At 32.7% G+C, this 19260-nt stretch overlaps 1 protein-coding gene across 1 annotated transcript in view; it reads left to right on the forward strand.

Annotated features, from left to right (window-relative positions):
* Nucleotides 1-19260, forward strand: part of LOC110027647 (ATP-dependent DNA helicase Q-like SIM) — a 131867-nt gene that overhangs the window by 32801 nt on the left and 79806 nt on the right. Inside the window, exons 9-10 of the mRNA XM_020729160.1 lie at nucleotides 5588-5668; nucleotides 14685-14748. Coding sequence (XP_020584819.1) covers nucleotides 5588-5668; nucleotides 14685-14748 — 145 coding nt within the window. The remainder of the gene's footprint in view (nucleotides 1-5587; nucleotides 5669-14684; nucleotides 14749-19260) is intronic.

Consider the following 19260-nt stretch of genomic DNA (forward strand, 5'->3'; position numbering starts at 1 on the left):
CAATGCTCCAATAATTTTTATGGATCTAATGAACAGGGTTTTCAGACAGTTTTTAGATACTTCCGTGATCGTCTTTATAGATAATATTCTGGTGTATTTGAGAGATGAAACTAGTCATATAGATGATTTACTTATTGTGCTTTTGGTTTTGAAGGAGAAGACACATCATTCCAAGTTTTTTAAATGTGAGTTTTGACTTAAAAGTGTTGCTTTTCTTAGGAACATTATCAGTGAAAACAACATTTCTATGGATCAGAATAAAGTCAAGGTAATTGCTGATTGATCAAGGCCTACTACTCTCACTGAGGTCAAAATTTTTCCAAATCTAGCTTGGTATTATAGGAAGATTTGTAGAGGGGTTCTCACAAATTTCTATGCTACTATCAAAGTTGGCTGAGAAGACAATGAAATTCGAATGGTCAGACGGTTGTGAAGAGGCATTTCAGAAGCTGAAGGCTTGCTTAGTGTTAACTCCAGTTTTGGTCATTCCTTCAGGTTCTGAATGGTTTCAGATTTTCAACGATGCATCTTTAAGGGGGCATGGAGGGTTATTGCATATGCATCACGACAATTGAAGAATCATAAAAAAAACTATCCCACACATGATTTGGAGTTTGCAACAATTGTTTTTGCACTTAAAATATGGAGGCGTTATCAGTACAGAGTTACATGCGCTTTTTACTAACTACTAGACTTTGAAGTATATTTTTGTTCAGAAAGAACTCAGCCTAAGACAGAGGAGATGACTAGAGTTTATTAAAAATTATGATTTGGATATTCAATATCATCTTGGTAAGGCGAATGTGGTGGCAGATGTGCTGAGTAGGAAGGCTTAAGGTAATTTGGAAGTGTCCTTTATGTCAGCTAGTGAAGACAACCTCAGTGTCTTGGAGGTTAGCTGCAACCTTTTCCAATTTCAGAGTGGTAATGAGAGGAGATTGCGATAGATTTTGTGATTGGGTTGCTTGGATCAAGTTAGGGTCGTGATGTTATATGGGTAATTGTCAATAGATTTACTAAGCCTGTTCATTTCTTGCCATAAGTCAGACATATCCAGTGAAGACGCCAGTCAAATTTTATTGGATCAAGTTGTGAGATTTCATGTAGTGTCGAAGTCTCCTGTCTCCAATAGAGATGACAAATTTACTTCTAGATTGTGGAAAAATATTCAAGAAGTTTTGGGGACCCAGTTGACTTTTAGTATAAAATTTCAGCCTCAGACTGATGGTCAGTCAGAGAACTATTCAGAATTTGGAGGATCTAATAATGTTATATGCTCTTGATTTGGGTGGAAGATGAGAATCACATATACTTTTAGGAGATACTTGATTTACAGGAGGACTACCGCTGTTAGGTATTTATTATAGTTTGTTTGCACTCTTTTTTTAGATAGCGATACACTGTTCATTATTGGCTTGAAATATTATTTTCAAATTATTATTTTTATTTATATATGTTTTAAATTTGTTGCAATTTGTGGATATTTGTGGCTCTTTTATATTTTGAAAGTTTTATGAAAAAAATTATGTGGAAAGTAAAAATGAAATGTTAACACCGTCTGATCGCAGTTCCCGCCTTGTTATTTCTAAGTCTCAGGCTGGGTCGTGACGGGATAAGCTGATAAGTGCGGCGTAGTTCTTTCTTGTGCGTGATTCCAACTTTCTCAGTTCCAAAGAAGGATGGGACATGACACATGTATATTGACAGTCGGACTGTAAATAAAATCACTATCTAATATATTTTTTTCATTTCTCGATTTGACGACCTTTTTAATCTTTTAAAAAAGGCGGGTGTTTTCTCCAAACTAGACCTTCGAAGCGGGTATCATCAATTGTGCATGCGACAAGGAAATGAGTGGATTACAACGTTCAAGACAACAGATGGGCTATACAAATGAATGTTGATACGGTTCTGGTTTTCTAACGCCCCGGGCACAGTCATGTGCCTAATGAATCATGTTCTGCATCTTTTTATGGGGAAGTTTGTGGTAAAATAGTTCAACAATATTTTGATTTATAGCCTTAACAAGCTGAATATTTGCAACTTTAACTGGACGTATCTGAGGTCCTACATTCATAACTTTTTGCCAATAAGGTTAAGCATGCATTCTTAGTTTCTCGCATCATTTTCTTGGGATTTATGATCTCAACAACTGGAATGGAGGTGTATTCCAACAAAATTGTTGATGTAAAGGACTGTTGGACACTTAATCCTTAATTGAAGTCATATAATTTCACGGGTTGGCCTCTTTCTATCACCGGTTCATCAAGAGCTTTAGTACAATTGCTTCCCCATTGATTGAATTGCTCAAGGCAGCTCATATCTGCTGGATCGAGCAAGCACAATTCAACTTTGATTGCTTGCAACAAACCCTATGTATCGTTCCAGTCTTAAATCTTCCATATTTTGATGTTTTGTTCGAGTTGGAGGGTGATGCATCTGACACCGGTACTGGAGCAGCCCTTAGTCAACTGGGACTTCTTGTAGCATTTTTCAGCAAAAAACTTAACTTGTTTTGAAAGAACTATTCAACATATGAAAAAAAATTCCATTCTATCGTAAGGGCTCTACAACATTGAAGTCATTATTTTTTAGCTAATGAATTTGTTCTCTATACAGATCATGAAGCCCTCAAGTATCGTCAAAGTCAAAATAAACTAAAAGGAATTTACGCCACATGGGATAAATATATTTCAGCCTTTAATTTTATTCTTAAGCACAAATTTGGACTTTCTAATCAAGTGGCTGATGCTTTAAGCCGTCGAGACGTTATTTTATCGGTCATGTAAGTACGGGTTGTGGGTTTTGAGCTGATGCTCGGAATGTATGATAAGGATCTTGACTTCCGAGTGGCATTACAACAATGTTTAGTCGGAATATATAAAACCTTTCACATCAAGGATTTCCTATTCAAAGGAAATTGTTTATGCATTCTTAAGTGTTCCATTAGATAGGCCATATTGGGGTAAGGTCATGATGGGAGTCTAATTGACCATTTTGGGAGACATAAGGCTCTAGTTCTTTTACAAGTCAATCTTTCATTGGCTCTCTATGCATAATGATGCGAATCTTTATGTGAAGAGGTGCCGAACTTGTCATATAGCCAAGGCAAGGACTCAAAATTCAGGTTTATACATTTTCTTGCTCGTTCCTAAATGTCCTTGAATGCATTTCAGCTTGGATTTTGTGATTCGTTTAGTACGTACTCGATAATATAAGGATTCTATCATGGTGGTGGTGGATTGATTCTCCAAGATGGCCCACTTTGTGCCATACAAGGCCTCATTAAACATTCCTCACATTGCCTATTTATACTTCAAAAAGGTGGTCCATTTACATGGTATTCCACATACTATCACTTCCGATCAAGATGTTAAATTTTTGAGCCACTTTTGAAAGATATTATAGAACAAATTGCGAAACAGACTTCAATATAGTTCAACTTTCCATCTATAAACCTATGGACAAGTGGAAGTTGTTAATAGAAGTCTTGGGATCTACTTCGTTGTTGTGTTGGTAAGAACCTTGGACAATGGGACCTTCTGCTATCACAAGTGGAGTTTGCTCATAACCTGTACTGCAATCAAACATCCAAATACAACCCTTTTGAGGTGGTTTATGGAAAAAACCCTATTGCTCCTCTAGATCTTACGTTGGATATTCTAGCCAAGGATGTAACTTCGAATATTGAAACCCAACCATAGGAAATCCAAGAGCTCCATAAGTTAGTTTGGGACAATATCATTGAACAAAATGAAGTGTATCAACGACAAGCAAGCAAAAATAGAAGGGTAGTCACTTTTAAAGAAGGAGACAAAATATGGGTTTGACTAAGAAAAAAGCCTTTCCCTCTGGGAAAATGTGGGAAGCTTAAGGCTAAAGCCGATGAACCTTTCCAGATTATGAAGCGTATTAATGAAACCGCTTAATAGATTTATCTCAAGGTCATTATAATATTTCTATTACTTTCAACGTTGCCAACTCGACTCCACATCACGAATCCGATTCTGAAATTACTTATGAAGAATTCCCGCCAACTGCGGGAGAGTGACGTCGGAGCTTGAATTGTTTGCTTTCCTAGTGTCCTTATGGTTGTTTTATTTCAGTCTTTTTTAGTGCATCTTGCGTTTTTTATAGTTTTTAGTTATTTGGATGACATGCTTGTAATTAGGAAAGCTCTTAGCTTATAAAGGACCTATAGGCTGTTTTGGGACTAAATTTTTGGAAAGTTTCTGGTTTTTCCTAAGGTTGGCTTGCCTTCCTTGCAGCTGTATTCTGAGGTGGCTCTCAGGTGGTGTTTTGGCCAGTGTACCTTGTTCTCGTATCTGAATTTCTGAAACAAATAGTTTGCTTTTGGTCTTCTTGGCTCTGTTGCATTTTCCATTTTTCCTTCACTGGTTTTTATTCTACTATTTTTGTTGTTTCCCGTCATTCTCCCTCACTCATTCCTTTCCTTGTGGCGATACCAGCTGAGGTATCACTTTCTCTCTCTCTGATCACTCACCATTTCCACAGATGGTTGTAGTAGAGGTTGTTGTTGCTGTTACCTACCTCCATGCATGAAATTCTCTTTGTTTGTGCTTGACATTCCTTAGCTCACTCCTTGTATTTTGGGCTCATTTCTGTTCAAAATTTTGAGTTCCCATTTCTCACTTTCTTTTCTGTCTGCCATGGCATTTTTATTAGAATAATTCTGTTCTATTTTTGATAGTGTGTAAGAGCTCATGACATCATTTACAGGCTGGTTTACCAGCTTTAGCCATTTGGTATCATAAAATTCAGAAGTTGATATGGGAAGCTTATATAAGATATCTTAAAATGGAGATGGAACCTATTTAATAAGTGTAGCATTTAAGAAGTTGAATTATCTTGCATGGTCTTAAACTAAATGGTCACATAAGGCTAATTTTTTCATTTTATTTCAGTAATCTTACCTTTTACTGACTCCTGATTATAGTACACATTTCTAACTTGAGGTTCCCTTTTTCATGTTTGGTGAGGTTGAACTAGTTTGAACTATAATAAGTTCCTGAACCTCTTGAAAACCGCACATTTAAGCTATTTGACTCTTGTTGGCCTCAGCTGAAGTCATACTGCACCTATTTCATTGATCAATTTTTTTTGGCTTCCAAGTTTTGTTATGTTGTAGACGTTAACGGTATAATTTGATTAAATTAATTTCATTCCCTGGTACTAGTTACTCCCATTGCTAATTCTTTTTCTTTATTTACCTCAATGTTCTATCAAGTTCATATAATCTCCTGTTTAAACTGAACCTGGACGCATTCCAAGTTGATAAATTTGAAATGTAAGTTATCACAGGATTCAGATTCTTGAAATCTGTACATTTTAGCTGCAACTCCTGTTGGTTTCGCTGAACCTTTGCTTCTTGTATTTGGCTAAACTATACTTTGCCTGCTAAACAACCTAATATTATTATTGCCCATGGTATAGTTCCATTAAACTATCCTCACTCCCTTATATTGCCTACTTCTAGTTAATTTGTTGCGCTTATTTATCTCCATGATCTGTTTTTGTCAAATCTTGATACCTTTTATTTTATGCTAATCCTCATTCTGAAATTTAGGTAATTGTTGCAACAATTGCTTTTGGAATGGGGATTGACAAGTCAAATATTCGAAGAGTTATTCATTATGGTTGGCCTCAGGTGTGTAACTTGAGCTATAGATGTCTTCGAAGTATTTGTTATTGTTGTGGAAGTTGCCGAAGATTTGGTGTGCTATCTATAAGTCAAAGAAAAGGCTTCCTTCGTTTGAAAGAAATGATTTATAGAATTGTTTGGCCTCTTAGAGGAATTACTTTACAATGCAGACATGCAAAGTTTTCCCTTTATTTGTAATCATGTTGTTTTGATTATAGCAATTCTATCAAGTTATACTTCAATTCAGTTATTTTATTTAAACTAGTTTTCTTTTCTAAATGCTCAACTTAGACAGCAATATGCAACTCTTCATGCTCTTCTCCTCCCTATTCGAGCGCAAAAATCACACACTTCATCCTCCTACATCGGAACTCGAACGCGTCATCGTTCCATTGAAGCCTCATCCATTTTTCCTCTGTTCAAAATCAAAACCGCACATGCCTCGTCGTTTCGCAGCAATGATGAGATCGTCGTATGCGAAGACTTCCTAAATTCTTGGCAACCTCGCCAAAGCTCTCTCTTTTGTTTGTCTTCTTGTGCCTCACCGCCTCACATAGTGCCTCACCTTCTCACACAGTGCTATTCCGATTTTCCTCGTCTGCCTTAGCTGCACAGTGCCACTCCGAGCATCCTCGTCCGCCCTTAGCTGACACCCTCATCTTTCTCCCTTTTCAAAACCACTAAAATTCTTTGCTTTCCTTAACCTCCGCATGAATCGAAGCCAAACAACCCAAGAGCCACAACTCCGCTTCCATCTCCCTACATCAAAACCTTCTAGACGTTTCACCATAGGAAAGTTACACTGCCTTCTTCACTCGAATTTCTCCACTGTGAGATCCTTTCTTTCTTAACTCGAAATCAAAGACTTTTTGTTTGAATCAAAGATCATAGCTGTGACTTCACTGACATTCCACAAAAGCCTGAAGCCGAGCCCCACTCTTTGGTCCCAGCCCTACCCAAGACCCCTCACCTAAATCCTTCATCGTTCTTCCTGTGCACGAGCTTGAGCCCAACCTGCCAGCTATACCTCTAAGTATTTTATATTGCATATTGTATATTGTATTAGAAAAAAATTTAGAAAAAAATTGTTGTATATGTTTATTTCATTGTTTATTGTCTTGCCAATTGTCGCGTCATCAATGAGCTATCTTGCAAATGTATAAAATAGGTGTGGGAGGGTAATTTTTAAAATATCCCTTCGAGAAAGCTCGAGTACTCATCCTTTGGAATTAAGCATCGTTCGGAAAAAAATTGCGGACTCGTTTGGAAAATTTTTATAAAATTAGTGTATTTAAATACTCGTCCTGGGAAATGTGATTACTTGTTCTTGGGATTAAGTACCGATCAAGGAAAGTAGGACATCCCTTGGAGAAATGTTTACTTGTGATTTGATGTTTTTTGCAGGTACATTGAAGGCGTCTATTTTCTTTTAAGATTGTGGATTAAATACATATTTTTTCTCCCCCGTCGCAGTGTCTAATGACACTGAACGACATTGACAGGGAGTCTTTTAAAACACAACTAGGTAGGTTGGCATTCTTTTATGCCTCCTAATGGAGATTGGCTTTGGTAGACTGCCAGAATTTTGGGTGATTTGAACTTGTAAATTAACTTAAAGTTTTGGATATTTGGAACTTTTAAACTAATATAAAATGTGGATCATTTGAATTTAAAAATAATTTTAACACGAACTTTAAAAAATTTAGGCCTTTAGGGCGTAAAAATATTTTGGATTTGAACTTTTAAAATATAGGATCTTACTTTTCAAAAAATATTTGGAAGTTTGGACTTTCAAAATTAGGCTTTCAGGGCATGAAAAATAATTCAAATATGGGGCTTTTGAAATTTGAAAATCTCATCACCGGATCTATAATTTTAGTTTGCAAGCTGACAGAAGGCAATCCCTTTAAAAGACCAAAATCATAATACTTTTGCAAATATTTTAAGTTCTGAATGATTTCAAAATTTATATAAATTTTATGGTTATCTCCCAAGTCAACTACAATATCTTAAAATCTGAGCCACACTTTTAAGACTGAGTAACACTTGAGATACTCTTGAGTTAATTATGCATATTTTTGAAATCTTGCACGTGCCTCTTGATGTAAAGTTCATATCAACTTCATGGCTTAAAAATTGCCCAAGTCTTTACAAATTGTAAAATTTATTAAGATACTCATATATGTGAAATTTTAAAGTCGCATGGACTCCAACTAAAATTTTAAATGCTTTAATGAATATCTTAGGAATATTGTGCGTGTTAAAGCTAAACTTGTACTCAAATAATTCATATTTTGAAAAGCAATCCATCTTTGTTTAGCGGGCAGGGTTGTTAGTCCATATCCAAATAGTCTGATTCTCCTCCGTTTAAGGATTGGAGTAGACAATTCTAGTAATTTTCACATATATAAATTTTTTAAGTCAAAATCACTTAGTTTGATCCTCCTCATCAGGACTGGAGTTAACATGACTAATATTTTAAAGAGATTAAAGTTAATGAATTTCAAATAAATTTCAAACAATCAAATCGTTGATTATCTCCGTGCTGATTGTGAATCTCAATTGTAGAGGTCAATTTTAAAATAAAATTTTAAAGTAATAAGTTAAAACATTCAAGTTGAAATGAATCACTTAAAAATTCAAAAGTAAATTTCGTCTACACTTCGTGACAGTTTGTCAAGGGTGATAAATTTTGATTGACTTCAGCTCGCAAATGGTAAATGCCACATTAAATGTCACGACCCGGTTTAAGGCTTAGAATTAACCAAGATGGGGGGCAGACAGTCAGATGGTGGAAACTAAGATCTTGATGCCCATTTTCTATAACTAGCTATTAAAAAAATAAAAGTCACTAATTAAATAAATTTAAGACACTATTTAATTTTACCTCGCCACTTGTTGTTTGCATCTTTTTTGTACATTTTATCTTTTATCGTTCATCTTTTAATCAATTAAATTAACTTAAAAGTTAGTTTAAAAAATTCAGTAAGCTAAATAAGACAATGAATATTCGTATTTCTAAACTACATTAATACAAGAGAAAAGAAAAAATAATGTGTGGTAGTTAAATTTTTTATAAATCAATGCAAATAAATTTAAGACACTATTTAATTTTACCTCGCCACTGGTTGTCTGCATCTTTTTTGTACATTTTATCTTTTATCGTTCATCTTTTAATCAATTAAATTAAATTAAAAGTTAGTTTAAAAAATTCAGTAAGCTAAATATGACAATGAATATTCGTATTTCTAAACTACAGTAATGCAAGGGAAAAGAAAAATAATGTGTGGTAGTTAAATTTTTTATAAAACAATGTAAACATTTAATCTGCTATTCAATGAATCTTACTATATCAAAAGTATATCAATATCATTTTTTATTTCTACAACTGTCACAAGGGCACCGTCTAAAAATTTGTATCATATAAAATACTTCAATTTTAATATCTTTTTTTATATATGTGTACGAGTACCTTAGCGTTTTCTGCTAGTATCATAAATGAGTTACTCCATCATAGTTAGTCATGCACATACAATCAATCGATGTAAATCATATTATTCATTATTTTATATCACTTAACATATAATACTATAATATATTAAATATTTTATATAATGAGATTATAAGCATTCGCTTCAAAATGATCGATATTGTTTAATAATAGAAAAATTAATTGTATTAATCAAACATATATAACAACCAATAAAATTGATTCAAAAGAGAACAAAATGATACTATAATTTAAGAATATGAGTACTCACCTTGATGATAGACAATCTGTTTGCTCTTAACTTGTATTATCATCTATAAAATATGAAATATAAAATATATAATTATTACTTAATTATCTTTTAATTTAATTATGACTTATTGTTGTGACACTATTTTAATTAGAATTTCAAAACTTCAAACTTAAAAAATTAATTATTGTTGTTAAAATTATTATTAGTTTATTTTAAAATTAAACCATAGCCTTTCTTTAGCACTCAAATCAAATGCTCTTAAGTTTATCATTTAAATAATAGGCTTATATAAGATATATATATATATATATATTAATATTTATTAAATAACTTAAATAAATAACTAACTCTTGAAAAATCGCACGTGAGATGCTTCCTCAACTCACGGGAGAGCTCTGGCTCGGTTCTTCTCGCACGAGCTTCCTCAGGCCGACGTCTCATTCTCTATGCACAGGATCACACAAACTCGTCGCCTCTTCCTTCTCAGCGCGATAGAGACGTTGTCGATACTGCTATTTTCCTCCTACAGTCTTTGCCCTAGCCACACTCACCGCAGCTTCCGAAACCCTCGTGATCGAGAGCCATTCTCAACTGCCGTTCGACTCTTAGGTAAGTCCCTGCCTCCCAAATATGATAATTTATAAGGCAAACTCACCTCCTTGGGTTTAGACCCCCCTCACTTCCTCTCCACTTTACTCAATTGACTGACTCTTCGTTTTCTTTTCTTTGATTCTTCATTTCATCTCTCGGGTAACTGAAGTTGGGCAATACAATCTTTTTCACTTACAAAAACGTCATCCTTAAAATTTATAAACAAAATTCAAGTCATTTCTCATCAAACAGGTCAACATTAGCCATCTACGAAACTAGGGGTGGTAGTTCATTAAGATAATAAGTAATAACTAAAAATGCAAAGACTCGATATAAGGTGATTGAGCTTTACTTCAGATAACAATACTGAAACAAGAAAGTATGTTAGGAAAATACTCTTATATATAGGAAAATACGTAACTTATCAAACCTCATCACCATCAGTAATAGTAGGTTTTTCAGGCTCATTATGAGTAAGAGAATATATTCGTGTTCGAACAGGTTGTCTTGGTTGACCTTGGATGGATCTGAAGCTATGTACTACTATCTTTTTCTGCCCACCTCCAAGATGAAGCTGCACTTGATTTCTGATCTTCAACGCTCTTCTGGCCAAGAGAAGGACCATATCTTGCTGTATGGCCAGGCTGATGACACCAATAATAAATTTTAGATTACATCAAACATTCATTTTTATGTTGTCTTTCGCATTTGACACAAGTAACTACAATACCCTGAGTTGCACCTCTACCAACTCCACCCAAATTATTCTTGGACTTCTTCCCATTGGATTTTTCTGAGTGATCTACATGTTCACCTTCATCATTACTCTTTCTCTTGTGTATCTCCTTTGCTTCTGAGTAAGCTGATAGTTAATCTCCACTCTTCTAATTCGTTACACTAATACCGACTATTCATCGATCCCTAAAGATTGAAAGGAATTTGTAGCACTTTTTTTTCTGCAATATCAATCATTTGTGGCACATCCTTGACAGTGCTGTGAATTCCGCTTCATACTGCATGACTGTCTTCTCTCCTTGCCTCAACTTGATGAATCTGTCATGTATCTTTCTTCGAACTGATAGTGGTACAATCCATTCTCTGAATAGCTCCAGGAATTTCTCCTAATTGACCATCATATTAGGTATGTCTCCTAGCTTGTCCCTACGCTGATCACGCCACCATCTTTCAACTTCTCCAACCAGCACAAACATCGCCAACGATAATGTTATTTCATCCGGACAAGCCACACTTTCTAATATTTTCTCTATCCTCATTAACAGTCCTCCGCTTTAATCAGGTTTATAGTTCTCTTGAACAAAGGTAGACACAGATCTTGAAATATTTTCAGGTACTTGTCCACAATGATTGTATCACTTTAGATAGGCTGCGATTTAGACTCCTGAATTAACAATCATCGTCGCCATCATCTGGGTTAGGGTATTTGTGTTCACATTAATAATAGGCTGTACTTCGTTTTCTATCGAATTCTCTTCTTCTATAATTTTTGGTGTATCACTATGCTTAAGTTGATATAATTATTAATTTGAATTAACTTAAATTTTTAATTTTCATTATTATTTAATTTTTTTTATAATAACCCTATTGGCTATTTCATCCGGGTTTTATTAATAATCCTAAACATTCTGCTTTGATATCACTTTTATTGCGACCCAGCCCGGGGCTTTGAATTAAATAAGATGGGAAGAGACAGTAGGATGGTCGGAACTAAGATTTCGATGTCCATTTTCTATAACTATATATTAACAAAATGAAAGAGCCTCTAATTAAATAAATTTAAAGTAATATATTTAACTTTATCTCTCTTCTGGTTGTCTGCGCCTTCTTCAAATGTTTTCGATCTCTCTTCTGGTTGTCTGCGCCTTCTTCAAATGTCACATCTATCGTTTATCTTTTAATCAATTAAATTAACTAAAAAATTAGTTTAGAAGTAGCAGTGCGCTAAATATGTAAGTGAGTACTCATATTCCTAAACTATAAAAATATGACGAAAAAGAAAAATAATTTGCATGTCAGTTACGTTTTTTAATAAAACAATATAAACTTTTAACGTATTATTCAATGAATCTTACTATATCAATAACATCAATATCATTTTACATCTATACAATTATCACAGGAGCATTTTCTAAAAATTTGTATCAATCTTGATAATTCAATATAAATATCATTTTTCATATATGTGCACAAGTATTTTAGCATTCCTCCGCTAGTACCATAAAGAGGTTACTCCATTATAGTCAGTTATGCATATACAATCAATCTATGTAGATCATATCATTAATTATTTTATATCACTCAATATATAATACTATAATACATCAAATACTTTATAATATGAGATTATAAACATGCACATCGAAATGACCGATAAAATTTAATTATATAAAAATCAATTGCATTAATAACAACTTACAAAACTAATTTATAAGAGATCAAAATAATACAATAATTTAGGAATAAGAGTATTCACCTTGATTATAGACGATGTGTTTGCTTTTAACTTATATTATCTCCTATAAAATATAAAATATGCAATTACTTCTTAATTGTGTTTTGATTTAATTACAAATTTTTGTTGTAATACTTTATTTTAATTAGAATTTCAACACTTTTAACCTTAAAATTTAATTATTATTATTAAAATCATTATTAAATACTTCTAAAGTTAAAACCCTAGTCTTTCTTTAGTGCTCTTAGAGCTTGTTTTCATTTAATTCACATATATATATATATATATTAATAGAAAGAGCAGCTCGTGACTCCTTACGCGTTAATATCTAAATGACGGTTACAATAGGTTAGTGGGAAACGTGGATCTCCGCTAAAAAATCAAAAAAATACATAAAGTCCTAGGGGTTCCATTTTCCTCAATACAACTCCACCCAAAAATGGAAAGTAAAATTAACCTAAATATACATGTATCGTTTTTCATATATGTGCTTATATTTCACTTTTCATTATCAACATTGTCTTAGAAATGTCGTATTATATTTTCATAGATTTTGACATATCATCTAGCCCATCAGCCATAACAACTGTTGATGAGGGCTGATTGTCCTAAGTTCACGCTTTATCAATGACTACTTGATACCAGCTTGTCTGCCCCAAACTTAGTTGTAATAGTCAGAAATTCAATTATTTTTATATCCAGTCTTATCTTGTCAAAACTCTTTACTTTCCTGCATAATTTTTAATATAGTTTTTTACCTATCATAACATACATTTTCTTTTCTTGATCATCTTTACTTGGTATGAATATTTTCATAGATATTTATTACTTAATTTGAATATGCCTGCAAATAATCACTTTAGTAATATATACAAGGAATACAATGTGATGGGTAATAATTGACAATTTGCTCTTAATATTGCATTTCTATAAAATATTTTTTTAATTGAAAAAAATGTAGGTGTCCATTTCTGCAATTAAATCAGACTGACTGTAATAATTATGCTTAATAAGGCAAAACCTATTTAAGAATGTGATCACCCCTCATACTAGGGGAAGAAAACGGGCATGGAGTAGATTTGGCGAACCAACAATTCATTGATGACCATTGAGTCTTTCTCTATCCCCTCTTATGGTAGTTAGTCCCAAAATGCTCTCTTGTATTATATTTAATTAAGAATTAATTGATGTCTTTAAAATCTCTCTATTTTTTCTCCTTTTTCTTTCGTTTCTTCTTCCCTCTTCTCTTGTACTATTTATATGTTTGGTTTTTTTCATTTATATTACAATTTGATTTCTTTAGCTTCAACTGCTTAGGTGACTTGTGATTTTTAATTTCTTGGCATTACATTCTTGTTGGTCAGGACCCTTCAACTGGAGGTTTATACTTTTTTTTCCTTCAAGTAGGTTTTATTTTTATTTTTTTATTGTTTTGAATGTATAACTTGCATTATTTTGAAAGATTTCTTGCATGTTTTATTTTATCTAAATCTTCATTGCATAATAGATTTGCACTAGGCACCATAGATTTGAAAGATTTCTTGCATGTTTTATTTTATCTAAACCTTCATTGCATAATAGATTTGCACTAGGCACCATTGCCAGGGCACCTTAATTTATTTAGTGGCTTTGGTGTAGAAAATTGCTGTTTGTGCGGGCGCCCTGATGGCTATTCTTGTGGGCCTTGATTCCTAGTGGGCTCTGTTACCTCTTTCAATTTTCATTCCTTGTCGTTATTTCTTGTCGGGGATTTCTATGGGCTTTTTCCTTATTAACAGATAGGGCACTTCTGGTTGGGTACGCTGTCACTAAACGGCTTAATTGCTTCTTGTGAGTTTCTACTCTTTCTTTGGCTATTTCTTGATTAAGCTTCTGTCTTTTTCACTCCATCTGCTCTACCCTATGATATTTAGTTCAATATAAAAACAATTATTATATTACATGGATAGAAATTGCTTTTCGATGTGCAAATCTTTTCTGTTTTGAACTTTATTTCTTGTTCACATGCAAGACTTAATTATGTCTGTTATGGTGATCTTTTCATTCATGACTCATTTTAACTCGTCTTTCATGCTCTTGGAAAGCAACTTCTGATTTTGAACCTTTGCCTGCTCTTACATCAATTTTTACATTTTGGAATCTTGCCAATGCTTTATTTATCTGTTCATATTATGTTCTTTTTTAGTGACAATGTAATGCTGTTTTTTGTCAAATGTAGAGCTTGGAAGCATATTATCAGGAGGCTGGCAGAGCTGGACGAGATGGGAAGCTATCTGATTGCAGTTAGTACATCTTTTTATTCCTTGATTTATGTTCAAAAGTTTAATTTGCTATGTATAATTATATAACATTCCTCTTTCCTACGAAAGATTAACATATTGAAATGCAGATATAACTTGGTTCTTTTATTGGCATTGTGTGTCACGTCCTACAATGACCACCCTCAACTGAACACAATGCGTAATAAAGGCTGGTATAATTCAGTTGATTTAGTTTATTACCAACACCCATTCTTGAAAATTACCTACTTTTATGAATGAATGATGAACTCAAACACTCAAATGATTCCAACTAAATAAATAATATACTTGTTATGCATAAAGATCCAATAAACATAAATAAATTGCCTAGAAACATTTTAAATATTTTCATTCATTCAACCACATAGCTTCTAGGCAAACATCAAAGTTTACATACATAGCATTAAAAATTTTCATCATATACATACTTGATCATGTTTAATAATATACATATCTGATCATGTTTTATATTACTTCATAACTACACATCAAAATGTAGAGAAATTAATCAAAACATAATCCTAGCTCAAGCTCAGTTTTATATTCTTATTTATATAATATATGGCGAGCTTTGAAGCTCTAAAATGCAAACAAATTTAATGCATAATATAATTATTTTAGCATTTAAAGTATGCTCATGTAGTAGCTAATTGTTTGCTTGTAATCAGTGTAAAATATGGTTATCTAAATAATAATTGTTCTAAGAGTATCTAATTAAGGGAAATTTTTATATAATAGTAGATATTAAAATATTTTAAATATTATTTTTGTCTCATGTTCATTTGTCATCACTCTAAAATAATCTTTTCATTAATCTTCTTTTCTTGATTTCTTTTATTACTTTATATAGAAGATTTTATTTCAGCTTCAGAATATATTATATATGCGGGCTAGTGTCTTTACTCAGCTTGGGGGTTTGAAATAACGAAGGTGGGAAAAGACATTCAGATAGTAAACGCAATTTAAATTTTAATTATATCGCTAAGTATTAATCATCCAAATTATCAAAAGAGACAAAAACATTTAAAATTTATATAAGCTTACAAGTAAAGCAATCAATAATATAATTACTTTTACCTAGGTTGACTACATCTTATATAAACAATTATCTTTTATTACTCATTTTTTATCACTAGATTTTATCTTGAAAAATATTAATATAAATTTTGAGCTATTAATTACTCAATGAATACTCATATATATAAAATTACACTAATATAACAAAAATAGAAATATCATCAGTGCATATTGATTACAATAAATCAATATTAATATAAATTTTGAGCTATTAATTACTCAATGAGTACTCATATATATAAAATTACACCAATATAACAAAAATAGAAATATCATCGGTGCATATTGATTACAATAAATCAATATAAGACATTTATATAATATTTTTCACTTTCAATAGCCAGTTTTCAACTTTCACCGACTCTCTAGCTCCCGAAAATAAAGGTGGTTTAATATCTTGAAAGAGCTTCAAGCACTTATCCATTAATGCTCCTCCACTGAAACTAACTTTGGATTGAGAATTATTTAATCAACTGAGTCATAACATTCATCATATCAGAAAATGCACCAGCACTGTGACATTCTGTGATACAACAGATTATGCATTATCCTATATGTCCTCTTCTTCATGTTCATACATAATTCTGAAATATCAACAATATAATTTAATAAGACTCAATTAATTTTTTTTAATTTCTATTATTTAACTTAATCCAGTCATCCATTTAGCTCTTTCATTAAGATTCATATTATTTAATCTAAACATCTACTATGATATCTCTTTTGTCACGACTTGACTCGTGGCTTGAAGTTAACCAAGACAGGAACAAATGGTAGGACGGTGGAAATCAATTTTCTTCTATTTAATTTCTATCGCCAACAGTTTAATATTAAAGAATTCATGAAAGAGTCACTAAAGAAAGTGATTAAATTAATAAGTAGAAATTTGTTCATTTTTTATTGCTATTCTCGTCTCCTATACATATTTGCTTATCTACTATTAATGTTGTTCAAAAGCTTAAAAAAAAAAAATAAATAAATAAACGACATAATGAGTTATCGAAAATTGCTATTCTCGTCTCCTATACATATTTGCTTATCTCCTATTAATGTTGTTCAAAAGCTTAAAAAAAATAAAATAAATAAATAAACGACATAATGAGTTATCAAAAGATAGCCCAGGAGTAATCACACTTCTAAACTGTAGTAACCCAAGAAAAAGAAATCAATATGGATGCTGGTTTTTCATATTTTTATAAGAAATTTTATATATGCTAAAACATGTATCAATGACATTTTCTAAATGAAAATACCCAAATCTTCCAGATGTATTTTAACTTAACTTTTATTTTATATTATTTACGTACACCTCTGTCTCTTTAAGGATCACCGTCAACAAAATCTAACACGCTTCTGACCGATTTTATTTCGTCGGCACAATGGTTAGCAATTTAAATATCCAATTATTTGGAGTGGAAATGCTCTTATCTACCCTTGACTTATTTTATCTCATCGACACAACTGTTAGCGATGTAAACATCACAATTTTCTAGAGTGGTAAGCTTTGTCTACTCGCCCTTGACTGATATTTTCTTGTCAGAACAACAATTAGTGATCTAATAGTCATAATTATCGTGTGGTAAAGAACTACGCACACTGGTTCACTGACGTTCCTTGCCGGTACTATTAGGGGGTGAACTCATTTGAACATGCACATATAAACATACAAGTAAACACATATGAGCTATTTCATTCTTTTTAACATATATTATTCTGAGACATTTTCATGCATCTACTAACATTTATACTTTAATGTGCAACTATTCATCGTGCATATCTTATATCATTCATATATCTTATCTCATGCATATTTCTTATATCATGCATATCTTTCATATCATGCACTTCTTGTATATATTTTCTGTCATGTACATCTTTTTATCAAAAAATATGAAAAATTTAACTAAACTAGAGTATATGTGAAGTCAAACATACATTTTAAAATAAAGAAGATTACTAAAATTAAAAAAATATAATTACCTGCGTTAGTTGCCACGTTAGATTCTCAATTTTTAGTAACTAATTGGACGTTGCGATAAATTTTATATGGATATTAATAACCTATAGAACAAAAATCAAAATTTAAGATTTAAACAATTTCTGTTAGTCAAATTAATTTTCTTAGGTTAGCATATGATTTTTTTACCTGAATTTTTACATAGCAGCCCTTCGGTGAATTTCCACAAGCTCGCCTCAGAGCTCGCTGCTTCAAGTAAACAATCTGAAATATGTAAATATCTTAGGAAATCTTGGATAACTTGGCTTGTAAGCGTTTTAACTCAAAACATAACCGATTTGTCAAAATGTATCTTAAATGAGCTTCACGACACAACCCAACCTTTCCGCTATTGTTAATTCTTCTTCCTTCTTCCTATCACATTAACCCTTTTCCTATCTTCGTTGATTTCTCACTTAAGACCTTTATGAAAGTTCCCAAACCAATTTCGTCGCTTTCGACGCTACCTCATCTTCGCAATGGCTACTGAAAACAAAAAGGTTCTCAATTCCTGGAAAATCTCAAAATGAAGGCGGGAGGAAGTAAATGAGTATCTCAAATAGCGTGAATGAGTGTTTGTACTCACCGATTTTGTCCCCAAAGCCTAAACAACGAGCTACAACACTTAGTGGGATCCTCGCCTTTGCTCGTGACTCTGCGGGTCATGACTGTGCTGTGATCGTGCCTGTGCTATAGTGTCGCGATTTCAACTTCCCACGGGAGCTTCTGTCGAGCACAACCAAGAAAAGGGAGAGGGGGAGGAAGAAATGCGAAAAGTCTGGATGGAGGATCTCGCCCTTTTGATGCCATACAAAGATTATATTGTGTGGATGTCGGTTGTGGATAGTGAATGCAGGATTTGATGCCATACAAAGATTATATTGTGTGGATGTCAGTTGTGGATAGTGAATGCAGGATCTGGTTGAGATTTAGGATAATTAGGTTTAATTAATTTAATTAATTAAATATCTTATAAATTTTATATCTCTCATTTCATTCATATTTTATATCTAGTGCTTTACATCGAATTAATCAATTTGACACGTAGAATTTTATAAAATTGATTTGGTTGAATCTGAGGGGTGCGAAATTTACAGTACATGGTAAGTCACCAAAAATTTTTACATGATTTTAAACTGGTTATTACACTCTCCCCCTAGTGCTCTTATTTCACTTCCCTTGTCTTCATCTTTCTCATAATTAATTTGGATTTATGTCGGGCAGGTCTACTGTGGAAGCTATACATTTATTGAGAGGTTTGGTGGAGAAGTTCAGAGATAATAAGGAGAATCTACATTTGATTTTTATTGATTTAGAAAAAGCTTACGATAAGGTTCCAAGAGATATCCTTTGGAGAGTTCTTGAGAAGAAAGATGTGGATATAACTTATATTCAAGTCATTAAAGATATGTATACTAGAG

This window comes from Phalaenopsis equestris, unplaced genomic scaffold, assembly GCF_001263595.1.
Source record: "Phalaenopsis equestris unplaced genomic scaffold, ASM126359v1 Scaffold000434, whole genome shotgun sequence".
Lineage (NCBI taxonomy): Eukaryota > Viridiplantae > Streptophyta > Magnoliopsida > Asparagales > Orchidaceae > Phalaenopsis > Phalaenopsis equestris.